Source organism: Protopterus annectens, chromosome 10.part0 (genome assembly GCF_019279795.1).
Source record: "Protopterus annectens isolate FY-2018-M chromosome 10.part0, PAN1.0, whole genome shotgun sequence".
Classification (NCBI taxonomy): domain Eukaryota; kingdom Metazoa; phylum Chordata; order Ceratodontiformes; family Protopteridae; genus Protopterus; species Protopterus annectens.
The window spans coordinates 773,847,741-773,870,264 of record NC_056744.1 but is presented as its reverse complement, the minus strand read 5'-3'; the positions used below and the strand labels follow the sequence as shown (position 1 = coordinate 773,870,264).

General features: G+C 40.2%; 1 protein-coding gene across 1 annotated transcript in view; it reads left to right on the top strand.

The window, feature by feature from the left end:
* LOC122814201 (threonylcarbamoyladenosine tRNA methylthiotransferase-like) overlaps positions 1-22,524 on the top strand; it is a 2,095,726-nt gene that overhangs the window by 1,826,761 nt on the left and 246,441 nt on the right. Inside the window, exon 7 of the mRNA XM_044086806.1 lies at positions 11,040-11,123. Coding sequence (XP_043942741.1) covers positions 11,040-11,123 — 84 coding nt within the window. The remainder of the gene's footprint in view (positions 1-11,039; positions 11,124-22,524) is intronic.

Genomic DNA, 22,524 nt, shown 5'->3' with positions numbered 1-22,524 from the left:
CACAGAATTCTTAGAGTGCATTATTAATAGTTCATTAGGAGCCTTCCAACACAGTAATTATTGTTTGGGTAGGTGGGAAGGGATGTGGTCCTGTTGTCAAAGAACACTGGAATACAGTTTTCCTGAGGAAGACCAAAGCCCCTTGCTTAACATATGCTGTAATAATTGCTAAAGACGGTCCAAAATTGCTGATGAAATAAGGTGTTTCTTCGAATTGATCTTCTTGGAAGTGGAGTATAATCTTTCATCTGTGTCAGCGTTTATAGTATTTTATAATAAGTGATGGGTTTTGCTAAAATACCTTACCCAGACCAGCTCTGTGTCTTTAATAGCATAATATAAACACTTTTGTGGGCATGTGTGTGTTTCTAATTCTTGGCCTGTTAGCATTTAGAATTCTGGATAGAGGAAAAAGGTGTCGAGACAGTTTTAAAAGAAAAACACCTGCTGCACATGTTGGTCAGAACTGAAATTGGGGAAACCGAAAGTATAAAGTGGTAGGTACAATCTTTTAATGTGCAGCACCATTGGCAATCATGTCATAAGATCTCTGCCGCAGAGGGAGACTGTTGTCTCTTATAAGGGTATATGTATGCTTTACCCATTCCAGAATGATTTATGACATTCAAGTTCTGAATTAGCACCCCCTGTTTTTGCCACAGTGGTGGGAAGATTTATTTCCAGATCTTTTGCAGAAATGAGGAAGAACATATTTACAAAGCAAGTACTATTTAAGTGGATGAAACTTTTTCGCCAAAAATGCTGCTTGAAGTTTTTGTGGAGTTTCTAGAAATATGGAATTTTGCCACTTAGAGTGGTCATCTTAGATTGTCTAACTGCACTTGAGAGCCATGTTAAGCCTAGCCAATTATCCCATTTGATAATTAAACCCACCACTTCCTGTCTGTAAGATATATGACTTAACCATTTTGTTAACTCCCAATTAATTATTTTCTTTCAGTGATTGTTTCTTTACCAGAATTACTCAGAGGAGGTTAAAGGCTAGTAGAACAGCAGTAGAACAACTGCTCCCCTTACCAAATAAATCTCATGTATTTCTCGGCCTTCTTTTCTGATGAAATAGGGGCACAGGAATGCAGATAACTGTTAAAGAGATCATCATCATAATGGACAAATTCGTAAATAAGTGTATGTAAAATATTGGATAAACCTGAGTTTATATGCATGAAGCTTATTTGACTGCATATTAGAGTATTCAAGATTTCAACTTTATATCAACTTTTGTATGTGGCACATTTATTTTGCAGTAATTGATGAGTGATTGTTAGAATAGAGCAACAGCTTTAAGGGGTAAAGAAAAAAAAGGAATGTCCCAGCTAATGTGGGATGCTTAAGGGAAATGGTCCTTCCCACTGTAAATGCATTGCAGGGTTGCAGTCTGAATTTGATTTCACTGTTGGTGTGAATCTAGAATCTGTAGTGAGATATTGAAACAGACAGTTACAACAGCATGCCATGCCAATGACACAGCTAGCGTTACTTACTGCAGTGCTTAATTAAAGGCCTTTTCCTCTAACTGTGGAAGTCTCCTACAGGATTGGATTTGGATTCAAAGAGGGAGCCTAAAAAGTTCATGCTGTGACTCATTTGGAAAGTCAGAAAGGAAAGGGCATGGATGACATAATCACATCATGGGTGTAGGGAATATTTACTTGCAAAGAGCCAAAATATTCAGTTTAATTAGCAAATAAAAGGAGTAGACATGAAATTCTGCAGTGTTGAAGTGGCTTTGTACACTGCACAAGGTGCTGACCTGAAACTTTTCATGATGCTATAAAAATGCACATCGTAGACAGCATGAACATTTTGTTAAACTCTCACTCTTCCCCTGCCCTTGCTGTCTTTATTTCTCTTTTCCAGGTGACCATTTGAAGTAACTTTTGAAGCATGGCAGAAATTCTGTTTGCTAAGAGGATTCCGTTAACGTATCTGTCCGCAAGAAGAAAGAAAAAAAAGTAATATGCTGTTCATTCTGGGTTAGGTTGAACATCTTAGTAAAATATCAAGCAACAAGAAGTGTCATGACAGCATTTATTTGGAATTTGAAGTACAAAATAGTACAAATTGCATTTTCTTTTTTTTTTAGATTATTTTTGAGTTTTCTTGGATGAAAATACTGTCATATTATCAGTATTGTAAGGGCTTGTACCAAGAGTATGCCTTTTTAATGCTTTGTACCTTTCATAGACCCAGGTTTGAGATCTAGCAGTTCCACTTTTATAACTTGCCTGCGGACAACTTAGTAATTAGACTTGGCTCTTAGGTTTTTGCTTACACACATTTTGTTTTGTGGAACTAAGGGATCCAGTAATTCAACTTCGCTATTATGGTTTACACAATCATTGCTATCTAACATACCTTACTAGGGTTTGCAGAAGTGATATAAGTATAAAAAGCAATGTTTTAGTACTTTTTTTTTTTTTTTTTACAGAATTACAGTGATTATTTTACTGTAAGTGTAAAGCTTACTTAATTACAGATATCAGGAATGTCTGCCTCACAATGGCCATGTGGCACAGAATGATAAAACACTCACTGTGCTCCAGATGACCCATGTTTGATCAGCAGCATGGAAACTGGAGGGGCTTCGGAGCTATGTCCCAGTGGGGGGTGGGAGCGAGTAGCCTGTGTCGGCTTGCCCATCCTGTGGGAAGGGAGGCAGCCTAGACTTGCTGCCATAAGCAGTATTAAGAGGCTGGTGAGCACCCTGCTGAATAAGAGGTGTGCCTTTTAGTCAGGAGGTTGTGCATTTGGAAATGTGGCTGCACTATCCAAAGGCAATGGTTGCAGACCTCATAAGGCTGCAGTGAGGTGGTGGGAGTTAGGGCATACTCCCTGACAACAGTATGACACTTTTCAGCTGTCCCTACTATCTCCTTACTGGACCTGTATCTGGGTTGGGTTGAGGCCAGCAAAAGCTGAGGCTGGTCTGGTAGATCTGGTAAATGAGGACGGGATCTGGCGGATGGTCAGCTGCAGGAAAATAAAGCTGTCTCCAGAATCATTAGTGTTGCTAAGAAGTAACCTATTAGCTTTAGATGGATAAAAAATGTATTGTGCTCTCATAACTTTTTTAATTATTTGAAATTAGTCATGAAAAATGCATAAATGTCATGCCTTTTCAAAACGAACAGGATACAAACAAGTAGGTGGTCAGATTCTGATAAGTCTTTTTAGGATTAGTGGAACATCTTAATCAAAATCTGCTTAAGCTAAAAATCTATCCTCGCCTGAGGATACACATCCATATAATTGGTTATGTTAAGTGTGGCTGTAAAAGGGGTAAAGGACCATGCATGAGGTAGGTGGTTCCTCTCACATTGCACTGATACTTCACTTTTGCTGATAAAAATCTCATTTTTATTTAAGTACAGTGTATCTTAAACAGTCCATTGACTGTATGACCTAGAAAGACATACATTTTGTATTTAGATATTTGGACTTTGAAGCTGGTTACTTTGAAAATATGTAGAAACACTTTAAGAATCTATGTGAACAGTGTTTTTTTGAGGAGCCATATATGTATACACCTCCACAGCTCTGCCTCATTGATTATCCGCCAACAATAACTCACATCCTCCTCCAGCTTCTGTGCGCCACATATGGTAGCTCTGAGGTTTTTTTTTTTATTTAACATTTGTTTACCGGGAAATTCCGTCTTGGAACAAAGCCAATTTTCAGTGGAGGCCCGGGGAGAAACACTTCAGATGCATCTCTTTGAAATGTGGAAGGAAACCGGAGCACCTGGAGGAAACCCACACGAACGCAATGAGGACATGCAGACTCCACACAGAAGGCACTCCAGCCGAGAATCGAACCGGAGAACCTCTTGCCTTGAGATGACAACGCTACCATTGCACCACTCCTCTGTCGATCTGAGTTGAGCTGTAGTCTTGTCTAATTGCTGGAACTAGTGAAAGTGATGCCTAAACCTATGGTAAATGAATTTTAATGGTTTAGGAACCATTCTGAAATGTCATTTGTTTTATTCATTTCCACTTCATGGCACTAGATAGTCATGCCGGAAGAGGTCAGCAACTTTTGAAAGTAGTTGGGGCTATCCAAAAATAATCAGATGAAATGACAGCTCAGAGTCCACATAATTAGCAGGAATAAAATACAAACACATGAAAACACAATGAGCATACCTCTCAACTGTCCCTGACTTTGTGTCAAATTTTAGCTCTGTCCCTCTCAATCCCTCCTAAAACTGGTGACTTTTGGAGTAAAGGTGATGCGTTATTATTAGTAAATAATGACAATAATTAGAGTTATAGACTTATTTTACTTCATAAAATGTATATTAATTCACGTGTCTTGTTCTGTTAATGTCTCAAGTTAATAGTACTAATATTTTGAAAGCGTCATTGATTACTTCTGGATTTGCCCTTGATTTTGTTGAGATTTGTCCCTGATTTGTTGAGAGTTATGACCGTGAGTCAGCCAAGGCTGAAGGAAGCCAAGATCACTAACTTTTTTTTAACTTTTTTCAAAAACAGCAGGTCAGAGGTAATGACTGGTAAGAATATAACTTGGAGAGCTGAATGCATTGAATAGTGTACTGCTTTCACATGCAGGTATATAAAACACAGCAGTTCAAAAAGATGCAGCTGGTATTATAGACTTTTGCTACCCATGGTTACATTACGTACCAGAGATTAGCTCAAGGGAGATGGAGAGAAGACCAGGGATGAAGTAGGGAAAAAAAAGCAGTAAGTTGTATATGAATAAGAATGAAAGACTGCTAAAGCATAGACACTGAGGGAAGAAGGAAGAGCAGAGTGGAAAAACATATAGAAGAACTACTGTGGGTGGGAAACGGTGTAAAGGTGTTCTAAGGAATTTATCAGTTCCTGGCTTTTATTAATGTTTTTTTATTCCCATTTAAGTTAAAAAAAACAGTAAACAGGATTTTTAATACCCACACTGATGGCCCTCTTAAACTATAAGTTTTGTGAACTACATGAGCATGTAGCAGCAAATGATTCGGAATCCAAGGTTTTCAGGGTAGAGATTATTTGAAAATGATGTTGATGATCACTGCTGCTGAAGTTGAAGGCAGTCAGTAATATGTGTTTGAGTTTAGTTTGTTCTGTAGGAAAGCAGTGTCCTGTTTAATAAGCCTCTGGAATGAAAGTTCTATTTACAGACTTTCACACCAACAGCACATTTGCATTCGTGATGACATTTGACTTCTAAGAGAATGATGTCCTTTGGCAGAGGATATTTTAGCATATCAGAACCATATGTGAATGTGATGCCTGTGCACTGACCCAGCAATCAAGGAGCCTCAATCCTCACCACTAACACCAGTGAGGGGCGTCCACATAGGGGAAGATAACAAATACACACAGTAAAGTACAATTTCCCTTAAGAGCACACAGAGATCACAGTCAGTCTGGGGCTGGTTTCTCCCTTTCTCTTCAGATCCTCAATAAGACTCCCCACTGGCATAGCTGTAGGCTCCAGATCTCAGCCTAGTGGGCAAGCTAAAGCCTCCAGCACCCTCTCTGTTCAACCAGTGCCTTGTGTCCCTGCCCAAGTAGCTGACACACACACACACACACACACACACACTTTGGGATATGAGTTGTATACAAACACACAGACACTTCTGGGGAAGGCTGGCACATATTCTCCAGCTGTGCCACCTCTCTGCCCAGACTAAACGGTAGTACCAGCTACCACCACCCACAAATATCAGCTACTAATAAGGCCCTTATCAAAGGGTGTCCAATTATTACTGTGCAATATTATCCAAATGGTAAGTGTGACTGAACAGCAAAGTTTATTGGAGTGACTTGGACAGTGTCACTATATACATGCAATGTACTCTAGAGCTTAAATTATCTCTCCACAAAACAGCCACAGTTGAAAGGTTTAAAATATTTAATAATAAATAATAAAAACACAAGACAAGTCTTCGTACTACACAGTGCTAGTCAGGAATTCAGAGATCACAGAGAAATACTTAAAATAATACAGTAGAAAAGTTCTAACATCAATACAGAAAAACACTAATCTGATCTTCCTATTTCCTAGCTATATCTAAGAGAAAACACAGTTCTAAAATAAACTTAGATCTAGAGCATAGGCAGAGTGCTGGTGATGCTGGATGTTCTAGAGACAAATGCAAAAATGCTCTGAGTCTCTGTCCTTTAATTGATAACACAGTACGAGTGACTCCTTTCAGATTACATCATTATTTTCTGTTTCCCGGGCTAACAGAAGCTCAGAGTGTAACAGCCTTTTTGGTCTTGCACCTGGTCAGAAAGCTACAGCAATAAAATACATCATACGTGCAAATTCTAGTCTCAAAACAAAAACAAGAATTCTTTTATCCAGATATCTCTGCTCCGGGTTGTGTGATCAAACATTTATACAGTGCTTGACTTACCAGCTTTCCTACAGCAGAGTGCACTGTTGTTACATTTTTGTAGTTCCACATTTAACACCATTTTCTTCCATTTAAGTGAACAAGCCTGTGGTTTATATTAATATTTACAAATGACAGAATTATCTACAAAATTCTATCTGGCTAGGCTGGCAGCCTTCACATATCTTCACAGGGAATATGGAGGGACCATTGATTGAACTATTTGAGCTTGGTGTGTAGGCAAAGGCAGTAGCTAGCTCTGTAAAGTATCCATCTAACACTGCACATTGGAGATGGCAGAATCTGGAAGGCATAGATATCCTTAACCAGGATAACTCTTTCATTTAAACTTGCTTATCAGCTGCATCCTAGAGGTGACAGGTGTTCAGAGCAAATGACATCACTCCTTAGGTAAATATTTTCCATAACCAGGAGTGTTTTGGTCTTAAAACAGTCGAAAAATAGTTCTTTGGTTGCTAAGCAGTACTGATATTCAGATAAATATTCTTATACATGGGTTGAAATACTAGACCCAGCAAAAGGATGAAAATATTAGAACTGTGTCATAAGTATATTGGAATTTTGTATATATACTTAATACTTCTGATGTTCTTTAGATGCTTGTGGCAAAAATGGAGGGGGCTGAGAATAGAAGTTTTTGAAATACTTGGAGTGCATTAAAGTTCTTCAGTATGACTTCAAATTACATTACATAGAGTACAGTTTGCAGAAACAGAAAATAGCTATGGCAACTTCCCCTGAGAACAATTCTGTTGAATTTTGCAAAATAAAAATTTACTTAGTAGTCCTTGGTGAAGTAAGGAGCAAATCTCCCACATCCCAGTACTCTGCACACCATTAGTTTATGTAATACCCCCTCCCCAATTTGCACAACCTCAAGGGAAGATTATACAAAACAGCTATACCATGTGATAGTGTGGGAGACTAGTAATGAAGTCAACCTTTGAGTTTAGCAACATCCACCATATGTCTACCACATGGAAACTTGTGTGGTAGGATCTATGGAATGCCAACCATCCATATCGGAATAATCTGCTCCTACAACATTTTGGAATGACCTGAATGCTTGGCTCATTCATCCATTACTCAGGGCCTTTCACTACAGTGTAGCTCAGCTTTGCAGAAATTTGTTGGTGTGCATTAAGTGCTTCAGTACATACTAGAAGTGCTTGCCTTACAGGAAGGTCAAGGTCAGTCCCTAAATTTTTTCGTAGCCTTACACTCCTCCAGGTTGCACTTCTAAGGACATTTTTGCCAATAAAAGCCCCTTTGTCCATTCTGCTTAACAGTATTAAGGAGCATGTGCTTGGCCCCTTGCACTCCCCGCAACACCTGATAATTCTATATGCTAACTCCAAAATTGCACATTTCCTTGGAAAAGAGAATATTCCCCTACCAAGTTAATCAACCACATACAGTCAATTAAACCGATGTTGACCAAACTCCCAGTCGACCAAACCAAAGGAACCAATATATATATATATATGTTTCCCCTTCAGTAGCTCGAACATATAACAAGTTCTAACCTCATATGGCCGAGACCATATATTCGAACTTGTAAATGTTCAATCAGACTGAATGGAGATCTCCCTACAATGCGGAACGAGAAGATTTCCATTTTCCACAATGTAGTGCGATCTCGGAGTTGGTATATTTAAGTAAGTGGGGTGTGGGAGGTGCAGGGGGGGCATAGCCCCCCCTGCTACTGACATTTAATTTTATTTTTTGTTGTTTTTTTCTTTTTTTACTTCAGTGTTCGAACTATTACAAGTTCGAATATATGGTCTCAGCCATATGTGGTTCGAACTTTTAATATGTTCGATCTACTGAAGTAGATCCATATATATATATATATATATATATATATATATATATATATATATGGCATTCTGTCAAACTTATTGTCACTTAAGAAAAACAATGTTTTGATGTATGCCCGGATTGGTGGTGGTGGTGGAGGACAAGGTACCTATCATTGTCCATCTCTGACATAGTTATTTTCTTTCTTTGCTTATGTAGTTTTATTCTGAGTTATGTATTTTTGCCCTTTTTTACATCCTTACCCTTGAACTCTTATCTTGCCATTACCACCTCCTCTGATTATACTCATATGCATCAGGATATGCTGATGTGCCCTACTTTTTTTTTTTTTTTTTTGGGGGTTCTTCCTCTCCATGGAAAATAGATATTATAAGCAGTTTTAACTTGTTGGGATGGGACAAGTTCCAAAGATGACAAGCAAAGCTCATTAATACTGTGCATTCTGTAAAAAAAAAAAAAAAAAAGCATGCACGTGATGTATCTCACCTTGTTTGTTTGTGTTTTACATCATATGTCTGTTCATCCATCAAGTACACATAAGTCCATAGGTGTGATGTTAAAGTACCCCAGGAATAATGTTACCTACTGTATGGACCATATCCTTCCCTGGAAGAGGAGAGCAAGCAGACTGTCAGCTATTTGACCCACGTTCCCAGTCCAGACACTGTCAAATTAATGTTACTGGTCAAACCATGATACATATAGGCAGAGACAGATAATGCAGACCTTCACAGTTGCTACCACCTGTTTGTTTAGCAAGGGTGAAGGCTGGGAAGTGACATCTGAGATCTTTCACTGAACAAAGAAGGGGAATTTTATTATTAGTATTCTGACAAACATCCTGGCATAGATATTGACAGATGTTTAAGTTGGTAGTGTGCGTATGCTTCCCACTGTTATGCACATGGAAGATGTCTCCCTGCTGCCTCTCAGCTCCCCATTGCCTTTTTTTTTTGTTGCAAACAGTAATTCGGCACGTAAAAATCAACTACCAATCATTAGTGGATCGGAGTTCCGCAGTGGCGACCCCTAACCGGGAAAAGCCGAAAGACACAACAACAACAACAACCGCTTTGGTCACCACATGGTGTGAACGAGATTTGTCAAGCAGTGTAAAACCCTTTCCAGGAAAGTAGAACTGGCCATTGTCCACATGGTCCTTCTGTCTACAGCATAACTTGTGGCACCCAGACTTCATCCACTGTTTTTTTGCAAATGCTGTAACTTGGACTTCTTTAGGTTATTATTCTCTATAAATTCTGACTGGATTTGCTGCACATGGATTACCTTTTTGTTATGTGATTAACAGTTTAGGTGTGTACACTACTGCTTTCTTTATGACTAGCACCCACTGATTGATTAAGTTGTAGCATTGAGAGGAAGAATCATAAAATAATGTAGAATAGTTTGAAGAGAAAAAGTAATTTAAATTTCATAACTAATACAGCCCATTTGTGTATGTCTCTCTATCTATATAGATACATTTAAAAAGTGTAACAATAGCAGCAGTGTTTAGGCATCAACCCTGTGTGTGTTCAGCTGGAAACCTTTCTTGATCATGTTTTGGGTTCATACTGCTTCTTAAAATAAGCCTTATTAATGTTTTCAGTTTGTGTGTTGTAGTTTGCCATGTTAGACTATATTTAGTTAATGTCTTTTACTGTGCCTTAAACGTGTGTGTGTGTATGTGTATTTATATATATATATATATATATATATATATATATATATATATATATATATATATGCACACATACATACAGACACACACACAACTACCAAACAAACACATACGTGTATCATGTCATGTGCTGTTTCTTCTTAGTTTGTTTCTTAAAAGGGGAAAAAACTTATATAAAAATGGCAGCATGGTTGTGACTCCACTCATTACAAAACTGCACATAAAGGGGTGCAAAGGGTTGTTTCTGGCTTAGTACCTTCTAGGGGTGTTGTCCTTTTTCTCCATTCTCAGCTCTTTGTATTTAACAAAAGAGGACTTCATTGTTGTTTTCTTGTGACCTTTTTCACACTTAATGACACACAGAAGCACCCAGCAACTGTTTGACTTCCCAGATTGATCATCAGGACAAAGACAGTATCAGAATATACCCAGTAAATGGTCACTGTGGGACCTGTAGTGTAGCAGTAGTGTCATATAAACAGATAACCTCTATATACTTGTGCATCATGTTAGAAGACCTAAGGGCTGTAAAGGGCCATCAGACATTCTTCCTTGTGGATAAGCGTTCCTTAGGTGATGATGTGAAAGTCAGAGGAGACAGCAATTTATTTTGTTTATGTGCTTGTTTGTCTTTGTTAACCAGATAAAGACAGCAGGCAGAAGTTCCCTGGCTTTGAGTATTAAGCATGAAAATACAGGCTGCAGTCTGATACAGAGGTAATTAATTCTGTGCAGCAGCAGACAGAATGCCACTTTTGATGAAGGAATCACCTAGAGTAGTCGATCATTTAGCTGTTTATCAGGGTATGTGCGTTTGTGGACTCTAAATTATCATTCACAACTACTCCCTTAGTAGTTGTAAGCAGTTTTAAGTCCTGTCCTCTGTTCTGGTCGAAGCTAGGTGCTGATGATGGGATTTAAAACCCTTTTAATTAAATATAATAACATGGTCGATTTTTGTCCTGCAGGCAGTTTGAATTATACTCATTGTATGCATTGTTTGGGCTGCTGTAACATTAACTAGCAGTAGTATTGCCATGAAATAATGGGGGGAGTGTGTGAGAATGTCTTTCTGTCTTTTTATGAGGTTACTTGTAACTCCTCTTTCTTTGTTCTTAGGTTGGTGAGAGACAGCATGTTCTAGTCACAGAAGAATCCTTCAACTCGCAGTATTATGTGGCACACAACAAATTCTATGAGCAGGTAGCTATTAAATACTTATGCTTATGAGGCAACTGTCATTTTTTTAATATTTTTATGCATTGTTCACAGTTACTTAATTTCTGCCCATTATTTTCTGGGATTTGACTGATGCCACCTACTTCACTAATTCCATTTTGTTTTATTAAACTTGTATTCCCACTGGGAGTATTTGATTGCATTTTAGATAAACACCCTTGTTACACTAGAACTGTTAAATTTTCTGTATTGCAAAATTATCTGTTGAGAGCCTTTTCAAAATCCTTATGTTGTTTGGTTATACAGTTTGAAATTTTTATCTTACTGTTAAAGTGCATTCTTCTGTCATATTATAACAGCAAAGCTCTAGACAGAGACCCAAAACAGAAAAGATCACCAAAAACACACTAATTACATATGCCATAACCGCTAAAAATAAATTTGTGATGGAAGGAAAAAGAATGTATTTTTTGAAAACATGCTTCTAGTTACTGGCACCTAAGTCGTCGGCATAAACTGTACTGTGGTTAGTTATTTTTCTATATATGCCCATCAAATTGAAAGTGCCATCAAGCTGTTTTTGTATCGGCAAGTAATACTGTCCCTCTTAAGCAACCATAATCATGGCAACATGGTCATCCAGCACAAATATGGTTATTCCTTTACCTGCCATACAAAACCTTGATCTGAGATTTAAGCATGCTTTTTTTCTGAAATAACAAAAATGAATAGGCAAGTTAAATATTGTTCATGGACTATGCTGCTCCAGTGGGGCACAGGGAAGGAGAAAGCCCTGACTACAGCCCAGTGGACCTGGGTTTGATTAGCAACTGGGATTACTCATGGAGCGGCAGGGATGGATAGGGATTTACCATCCCAGGGAGGGTGAGTGACCATATGTTTGTGTTCTGCGATGATCCCTGTTGAAGGCTTGTATGTTGCTGTTGGGAGGCACGATCCAATGGGGGAATGGGGTAGAAACAAAACTGAATTGTAGTGGGGGCAGGACAGTATTCCACACATCTCCTTTGCATGCTTGTATCTTGGTTGTAACCATGAGGTCCACAAAGGGAGGCGGAAGGGAAGAAATGTGGTTGGTCAAAAAGTAAAACCACCTGGATGGATATTGGATAGCATGACCCACAGGATGCTCTTAAGATACTTGTTGGTGTTGGATCAAGGGTTGATTGCAACACCTGTAGACCCAGCAAGGATGCGGGACACTGGAACAGTTTCAGAATGAAGGAAGGGAGAGGGGAAAAGTGTGTTGTTTGTATATGCGTGTGTATGTATGTATATGTATATATATATATATATATATATATATATATATATATATATATATATATATATATATAGGTTCATACTTGTGTACTAGGCTAATTGCCGTGGAGCCTTTACAAGCCCTAGCCCATAGGATTACCCTGGTATTATGCCACCCTATAGATATATATATATATATATATATATATATATATATATATATATATATATATACACACAATATATACAAACACACAACACGTACATGTGTGTGTGTGTTTACACAGCTCATTGACTGTCATAGTCTTTCATTACACCATATAATTAAAAACATACAGTATTATGTACATACATTTTTTTTATTTTGACTGTTAATTTACACAGAGATACAATTTATCCTTTCACATTTCCTGAGCATCAGCAAATTTATTCTCTTCACCCAAGTAGTTAAATACTTTAATCTAGCAAGATGAAACATTTCTTTTTCTTAGAATTTAGATATAGCTACATTCTAAAGTTGAATTCAGTAGAAATTCAATCCATGCATTCAGTGGCTGTTGTAAGCTCCTACTGATATATCAAGCTTACCACTTGAGATGGACAGGTTGACAGACGAGATCAGACAGGAGTCCCCGTGGACTATGATGTTTGCAGATGACATTATGATCTGTAGTGAGAGTAGGGAACAGGTGGAAGAAACCCTGGAGAGATGGAGATATGCTCTAGAGAGAAGAAGAATGAAGGTGAGCAGGACTAAGATAGAATATATGTGTGTGAATGAGAGGGAGGATAGAGGAATGGTGAGGATGCAAAGATTAGAGGTGGCGAAGGTGGACGAGTTTAAATTCTTGGGGTCAGTAGTTCAGAATAATGGTGAGTGTGGAAGAGAGGTGAAGAAGAGAGTACAGGCAGGATGGAGTGGGAGGAGAAGAGTGTCAGGAGTGATTTGTGACAGACGAGTACCAGTAAGAGTGAAAGGGAAGGTCTACAAGAGGGTAGTGAGACCAGCTATGTTATATGGGTTGGAGACAGTGGCATTGACAAAAAGGCAGGAGTTAGAGCTGGATGTAGCAGAGTTAAAGATGTTAAGATTTGCACTGGGTGTGACGAGGGTGTACAGGATTAGGAATATGTATATTAGAGGGTCAGCCCAGGTTGGAAGGTTTGGAGACAAAGCCAGAGAGACAAGATTACGTTGGTTTGGACATGTGCTGAGGAGGGATGCTGAGTATATTAGGAAAACGATGCTAAGGATGAAGCTACCAGGTAACAGGAAAAGAGGAAGGCCTAAGAAAAGGTTTATGGATGTGGTGAGAGAGGATATGCAGGTGGTTGGTGTGGCCGAGCAAGATGCAGAGGACAGGAAGAAATGGAAACAGATGATTCGCTGTGGCGACCCCTAACGGGAACAGCCGAAAGATGGTGATTACTACTTGAAAAGACATTGACAAGCTCAAATGCCATCAACTCTGTATTTTCTTTATAAAAAATTGTCACAGTAGTACTCTAATGTATGCTCAGAGTTGGTTTGTTCCAAAGCTTCTGTAGGTAATGGGTCATTGTCTGATTCTTTATCACAGTGACGATAATAGCTAATTTAAACTTAAAATTGCCAGCTTTTTTGTTTTCCTTTGTGCATTGTTAGAGCAGCATAATGATTTATACAGCATCAGGCCAGATAAGGCCTTGTAGAATAAACACAGGTCACCACTAAGTAATCAGAAAGAGGCCAAAAGTAATGACAATGTTATATAAGATGATGGTCTTTTTTCCTTTACTTCGGTCATTCTTTTAGTAAAACTACCTTTTTACTCTTTACATGGATGAAGCGTTTGAATAAATATGAACAGAAAACTGGATTTTTTTGGTATTGTTGTAGACCACCCTTGTTGGTCTGAAAAGAAGTGGGTGTGGCTTGCTTGATTGACATGCAAAATGGCCATGATATTGTATGCAAATGATGCACGACTGACTGCCATGCAGATATGACAGTGACATGTATACATTGGTAACCACAGAAGAAATCCACCACAGCTTGCAGTTGTCACGGAATATGGTTTGAATAAATCCACAGAAAAACAATAAAAAATAGCTAAGGGCTTTTGCTCTTCACAACATCCAGGGCTTCATCAGAGTAATGAACAAAAAATAAGATATCATTTATACTAAAAAGTAACATGACCATTTAATTCAGTTCCAATCTAACCCACAGATTAACCCTTTAAGATCACCTAGAATAGTAAAACTTGCCAATGCCTTTGTTAAAAATGTAAAAGTTTAAATAATGATGAACAATAAATCAAAAACACGTATTTAAAACAGTCGCTCGAATAGTTTACCAGGAAGTATAAGTCCATCCAGCTGGATAATTTGTTTTTAAATCGATCATTGTATTTACACCAGGTTCCGAAGGGGCTATGACTTTTTAAATTCCCAGTGAGTGCAGAAGAGGGTTCAGTGATGCACAGTGAGCTAAATGAACTCTTCAACCGGACAGGTATGGACATTGAAAATTTTAATTCATGATAATGAATGCAAACAGTGCAGCTTAAAAAAGATATTTCTGACTTGAATACCAACAGTACGAATTACTTATTGTTCCATTTTGACAAGGTTAAGTATAACAAAGTATCTGAAGTAGTTGACTTCATTTGATCTTCAACCTGTGGGTCTTTGGATCCAAATAGTATCCGAGACGGCCGCATCACTAACATCTGATCAGAACTCCAAGCTCCTCCCCTTACCCATAATGTCCCCTGTCTCCTTCCTTACCTCAGATCTCGTTTGTCGCTGAAAAGCTACGCATCATGGTCACAGAGCTCCTAGCATTTTTTTCTTTGGGTAAGTTGATTTTTCCTTGCCAGGGTTCGTGTAGTTTCTAAAAAACACAAAATGACACCAGCACCTTTCTTCTTTATTCAGCAACAGTGATCTGGCACCTCGGCAGTTCTCCTTCAAGGATCACAGTATAGCAGTTTATATATTAATGCAAACAGCCACTTAAGAGGAACCAATAATTAATTTACATTAATTTAAATCACAATTTATACAAAATGTATCTTATATAGACTTAACTAAATATCTCATATAAATATACAAATACTACTGTAAACATATAAATATACAAACATCAGCACAGATTGTCCATATATAATTCATAAAAATACATATATACATGTAAGCATAGCATAAATACTTAACCATTGAATATCCTGATTCTATTTAAACCCTTCAGATCCCAACTTCTTGATTTAAACCATGGGGCCTTAAAGTTTGAAATTTAAATATCATTCTAGTTTCCAACTCCAATAATTTGTGAACATAATCGCCCCCTCTGGGTAGAAAGGGTTTTGCAAGTACACAAAAATTCAAACCACTATCTAAACCCCCATGCATTTCATGAAAATGGTTGGCTATAGGACTTAATTCATTATTGTTTCTTATGTCTCTAAGATGTTCAAGAATCCGAATTCTAACCATACGTTTGGTTTATCCTATATACAATCTAGTATCAGAGCTCAAGCATCCCAAAATGTACATCACCCCTGTTGATCTGCAGTTAAAGTAATATCTGGAGTTAAGTAACTTCCCATTAATCAAAGATTCAGACAAATTATTTACTCTGTTACATATACTGCAGTGACCACAAGGGAAGGTACCCATAGGTAAATTCATCTTGGGTCCCACAACAAAATTATAATTCAATAATTCCTTCAAGTTTTTACCTTTGCTAAAGGAAAATGTGACGTGTCTGGGGAACAGATGACCTATATATTCATCCTCAGAGATAATGTGCCAAAATCTTCTCACAATATTTACTAACACATCAGAAAAAAGGAGAACATTTTTGTAACATACTAAAGCTTTCTATTCACAACCATGTTGCTAGGAGGACTTCTCTCCCCAAAATCATTATTATATTCCCTAGCTAACATTACTTGTGTTTTTTGCATAACACCCCCAAGCACGGCATGCTTACATCTCAGTAATCTTTCCTCATCATAACACCCCTCTTTTAATCTCCTCTCCACATTATCCATTTCCACCAATTTCTGATTTTTATCACTAGTGTGATCAAAAATTCTTTCAAATTCACCAGAGCGTAGAGAGTTCAATAAGTGCTCTGGGTGCATGCTAGTTGCATGTAGAAACATATTAACTGAGGTTTGCTTCCTATATGGTCTAAAGCCTATAGCTTCACCATCCCCATATAATGCCACATCCAAAAAATGAATGGCTTCCCTACTAAACTTATAAAGCAAAACCTTATCCTTATAAAAGGTAGTAGGATATATATACTTCTTCTCAAAACATCCCATCTATATTACAGCATATGAGGGAGCATAAAAGGCCCCCATTGCTGTACCCTTCAACTTCAAGAAAAAATTGTTTTCAAAGGAAAAATAGTTGTGGGTTAAATTAAATTCCAATAGACTAATCAAAAAAGCTGTTCTAGGACCATCACCTAACATATCCATGATGGCCTCCAAACCCCATCTCAGTTTTAGGTTGGTATATAAAGATTTAGCATCGACAGTGATCCAGTAATAGTCACCTTGCCATTTAATCTTAGCTAACTCATTCAATAAATCTTGTGTGTTTGAAATATGTGCAGAAACCTTACAATAGGTATTTTTTCAAATGGAAGTCTAGAAAACTGCCAACATTACTTAAATAGGAACCCAGCCCTGAAATAATAGGCCTTCCAAGAGGCCTACTTAAATTTTTATGTAGCTTGGGCAAAGCATATATAATAGGGATTACTGGTTTCTTAACATATAACTTATTAACATCCTTATGGTCAAGAAAACCCAGACGCTCTCCCCTTTCCAATAATGCCAACAGTTCTTCATTATAACTTATTACAGGGTTCCTAGGTAAACACTTGTATTCATCTTCACATCTCAGTATGTCGGCTGTCATTTCACAATACATTTGTTTATCCAAAATGACGCAGTTTCCACCTTTATCTGCACATTTAAATATAAATTCTGTTTTTAACTTTTTTAAACTTTTTAGAACTAGCCACTCATTCTTTGTTAAATTGTATGACTTATTCTGCTTCAAAAACTTACTAAAGGCAATAGAGATTTCCTTATACACAATTTTCTGAAATAACACAATGGCATGTACATTTATCATAGGTACAAACTTGTTTTCTGTTGACATGTTGGGTAACTGTAGTTTGCTATACCCTGTGGTATAACAAAAAACATCACTGTCTGCAACAATTTCATTTTACAAAAATTCAGAATCATAATCATAAATGGAAACATTTATCAAATATCATCAAATATATTTTCATCAGATTCATCATTTCCATTATTTTTCAAATTATTTTGTGCATTTTTTCCAAAATATACACACAGTAAACAGCTTCTTACAAAATGCTTTGAGCTCAAAATACAGGTCAACAAAAGAGGGTATAAACGTAGGCACAAATTTACTGCCTTTAAACAATACAGCCTTCATTTCATTTGAAAGGCTGAGTTTAGACAAATTAATAAAATGCATTGCTTGTACATCGTACTTGCAATCAACAACAGAATGTCCATTACTTGAAACAATTTCTTCCCTTCCTACCTCCTCTCCCACGATTCGTTTGGTTGGACTGAAAGGAACAATTACCATTGGCAGTTACTGTCTGATTAGTATCCTCAGCTTCCGAAGCCGAAGACACAGCAAAAGAAACAGTTTTAGAGCCATCTTGTTCTGTAGAGGACGCCGACACACTCCAGCGCTTCTGGCTGTTATTTCTCACCTTTTGACCTGCTCCGTGACGACTCACGCTGCCAGGAAAACAGCAAACCAGTCTCATAGTTTCTCATATTGCATAAGAGCTTGTTTCTCTTACGCTGAATGATTTTAGCTTCCAATTTTGAGACTTTTTCATGTATAGTGGACACCTGCACCCTATAACAGGACTCCTCCACCACCTCGTCCTGTAAGTGCAAGATTTCCCCTTTCAGTTTCTCGTGTGCCCTCATATTCCACTTAATTAGTATCCGGAGCCAGTTTAAAGTACATTGCAGGGAATCCTGTTTCCACTCCTCAAACAGGTCATTTTCCTCTTCCAGAAAACTTGTAGCAGGCAAACGATCAATACGTAACCCTCTAGGGGTTAAATTCAAGCTCACATATTTTTCAAGGAGACGAGTGTCTAGAAATACAGCTACCTCTTTAGCTATTAGCCTTTCTAGCTGCACAAAATGCCCCTCAGGATGTTGACTGCTGTTAATATTCCATGGATCCATCTGTGCAAATTTCCTTTCACGTTTGTTCACCATATCAACGAAATTAAGGTGACCAAAGCCCAGGACCACCAGCTGCTTGCGACATACTGGTGCTGATGTTAAAATTAACAAAAGCACACAAACAGCAAAATACAAATCAAAAAACACAAAATTACACCGTATGTTAAGTGGCTGTTTGCATTAATATATGTCAGCTGAAACTGCTATACTGTGATTCTTGAAGGCAAAATGCTGAGGTGCCAGATCATTGTTGCTGAATTAAGAAGAAAGTTGCTGGTGTAATTTTGTGTTTTTTTTATTTGTATTTTGCTGTTTGTGTGCTTTTGTTAGTGTAATTTCTTCCTATCCTCTCCCTTAAACCTCCTCTACCCGCGCTGTCGTTGGTTGTTGTGTGTAAAAAAAAAAGTTTTTGTTGTAGTTCCTTCTCCCTTGGCCTCTCCCTCTTTGTTGTGAGTGCGTGTGTGTTTGTGAGTGCCTGTTGGTGCTTGTTGTCTCCTGTTATGGCTGACACCCCCAAGCCAGTTTTTAGGAAGTGCACAGAGTGTGGCCATAAACTCTCCCCAGCCGGTAGCCACACTCTGTGCTTAGTGTGTTTGGGCGTGGCCCATTTTCTTACCCCCTGTCCCAGTTGAGCGGGCTTCAACACCCGAGCCTTTAAGGACAGGAGGGCTAAACTGGTGATGAAGGGTCTGCTTCCCTCATCGGGGATGGCCATCCCTGTAACCATGGCTTCGGCCACTACTACTACTTCTGCTTCTCCTCCCCAGGCCTGTGGGACTCAGACTCTCACCATGAGGTCTGGGGAAGGAGAGAAGCACAGAAAGGACAGACACAAGAAGCGGTTTCCAGACTGCTCGCCCCTGGAGGGGCCTCATGCAAAATCCAAGACCCCTCCTAGGCCTGGTACTCCTCGGCTCTGATTGCCCAGGTTCTCCCTGGAGTAGGAGGCATCTAGTCCACCATTCAGAGATTCCCCTCATCAGCACTCCCGGATGGTGTTGATAGCTACCTCCTCTTGATCCACCTGTAGCCTTAGCGAGACAGAGATGGGACAGGATCATGTGGAAGTTCATCCTTACCCAGATCCTGATAGGAGTCTTGCCAGCCCCCTCTCCCTCCAGAACGGTGAGCTCTCAGCCTTTCTTCACCCCTATAACTCCTTCTCCAATCTGTCGGTTTTGGAGTCTTTGGATCCGAGGACTCTCAGGTTCAGGGGGGGGTTGGCATCGATGTTACCTTGTACCTCGACGCCAGCCATTGTCTTGAGTGCGTCAGATCCGACCAGTTCAGATCCGAGCTCTTGGAGCCATAGCCTCAGCATCGGATCCGAGGGGGTGCTGTCAGCGCCAGGCTTGTCAGAGCGCAGCTACCCCTTCTGTGTCTCAGACCCAGTGGTCTCGGCTACGACTCCCCCATCTGGTCCGATGGGAACGGGTCCCTTTGCCACCTTTCAGGATGTCTGTTCTCCATCGGCCTTCGACATGGTGGAGAGGTTTCTGTCAAGCTCTGAGACCCCTGACCATCTCGTCCCCAGACTCTGCCCTGACTCCCTCTGCATTGGGTATGGCCCTGACCTTCCTGCCATCTCTGGGACAGCCTGTGCAGAGTTTGCCTCAACCCCCCCCCCCAACGGGAGCAACAAGAGATTTGTGAGCTCCTCCCAGAGAGTCCCACTGAGGGGGTTCCTTGCAAACGGACTGACAAAAGAAGGCACCTGGACTCCTCTCCTGAGTCACTTACTGAAGACACTGACTTGGAGAAAGAGGAAGGTTCCCCCCGATCACCCCCTGAGGATTTCTCCTTTGGAGACATCATGGAACTCCTTTGCTTGGGGGGGGGGGGTCCACCCAAAAACCAACCTTGGATGAGTCACTGTTCCTAGAAGCATTCGGCACAGGCCCATCTACTTCCTGGGTTTCCCCCTCTTGTGGATCCACTTGTGGACCTCATTACATCTCGGGCGTGGAAGGAGCTGGACACCATGGAGCCTATTCCTAGACGTCCCGATAAAGTGTTAAGCCCCCCATCAGACAGGACTAGTTGGAGTAAGGGGTCCCCTGTGGATGCCATGGTGGTGGCTGCCACCACCAAAAAAGAGCTTGCGCAGGAGAGCTCTATGGTCCATCCTCCTGACCGGGAGTCAAAGACCATGGGCCGTCTTGGGAAGCAGGTGTATGCTTCAGCACCCTTTACTATAAGGGTGCTGAACTACATGGCACACGTGATTCAACTTCAGTGAGACCTAGTCAAGGAGGTTGCTTAGTCGCCCCTAGACCCCATGTCGGCAGACGGAAAGAAGGTGTTCTCCGCACGGATTGCCACTCTCAAAGCAGTAGCTAAAACATCCATGCTTCTTCTCTCCCATGCAATGGAGGGAGCCGCCAGGGTGGCCAGTTCTGGTTTTGCCATGAGGTGTCACACCTGGCTCCTGTTGTGTCAATTCATGGAACCCTTCAAGGCATTTTTTGCAAATGTCCCTTATGATGGTTCTTCCCTGTTTGGAAAAACAGTTCGTGACACATTGGTCCAAAGTGAGAAGGATGGGAAGACACTGTCTGACGTTGGGATCTGCTTCTTTGCCCCTCAAAGATCCTTCTCTAGGAATTAGCGAGGGACAAGGAAGATGTGGTTCCAAAAGTCTCAGTTCTCCCGGGACACTTCAGGACTCACCTTCCCCCAAAGGCAGGGGGTTATGACAGATGCTGCCCAAGAGGCAGAGGGGGACCGAGGAATTCTGGGTCTCGAGAACCTTTCTCGGACAGACCTGCCCAGCAGCCTTGAGATGCTGCCTGACTGCTCATCTCTGGAGGCAGTCAGGGGTCACCTTTCGCTACACCCAGCAATATAGGAGTCCATAACATCAGACCATTGGGTATTGCAAATTATATCCAGAGGTTATTTCATCCCATTCACTGAACCACCTCACCCACCAAAATGCCTTCCAGACATTCTACTCACGCAAAGGGAGGTAACAGCTCTAGAAATAGACAAGCTGCTCAGAAAACGTGTCATCCACCTGTCCCCCTAAACCATTCTGGATTGGGCATTTATTCCAGATTGGTTTTAGTGGCAAAGAAGACCAAGACCCATCCTGAATCTATCCACCTTGAACCTGTCATTAGCCAAAGTGAAATTCCGGATGGTCACTCTTCAATCCATCCTGCCCTGCCTGCAGGAGAAATAATGGATGTGCTCGATCGACCTCCAGGACGCGTGCTATCATATCAAGATGGACAGGTGCTCCTTCAGGTTTCTCCACTTCCAGCTGGGAGCCAGTCATTATCAGTTCAGAGCCCTCCCCTTTGGTCTCACCACAGCCTCCAGGGTGTTCACCAAAGTATGGCCGTTGTAGCGGCTCACCTGTGGCTTCAGGGAATTCAGGTCTGTCCTTACCTGGGTGATTGGCTCTTTGCTTCCCCCACCAGGCTTCTGCTTTGCCGAGCCTGGGATTATTTCCTCTTATTAGCGAACAGTTTGGGCATCGCCATCAATATCAACAAATCATCCCTGATTCCGGTCCAGGTTCTAGAGTTCATTGGCACTCTGCTGGACACCATCTAGATGAAAGTTTACATCACACCAGAAAGGGTGCACAATCTCAGAGTTCATGCCTTGCACATTTACCAAACTCATCTTCCTACAGCAGAGGCTGTTCTATGAGCACTAGGGTCCATGGCGGCCACAATCACTCTCTTACCCCTTGCTCGCCTTCCCATGTAAATCCTTTAGTGAACACAGGCAGTACAATAGTCCCTATTAGATTTCTTTCTTTCTCATCCAGTCCGCATCTTTTATGTTTGCAAGGACTCTCTTCAGTGGTGAATTTTTTCCGCAGAATTTGTCAGGGGATGTCCCTTTCTTCCGCCCCTTCCCCAAGCCACGGTGACCAAGAGCGTCTCCCAGCGGGG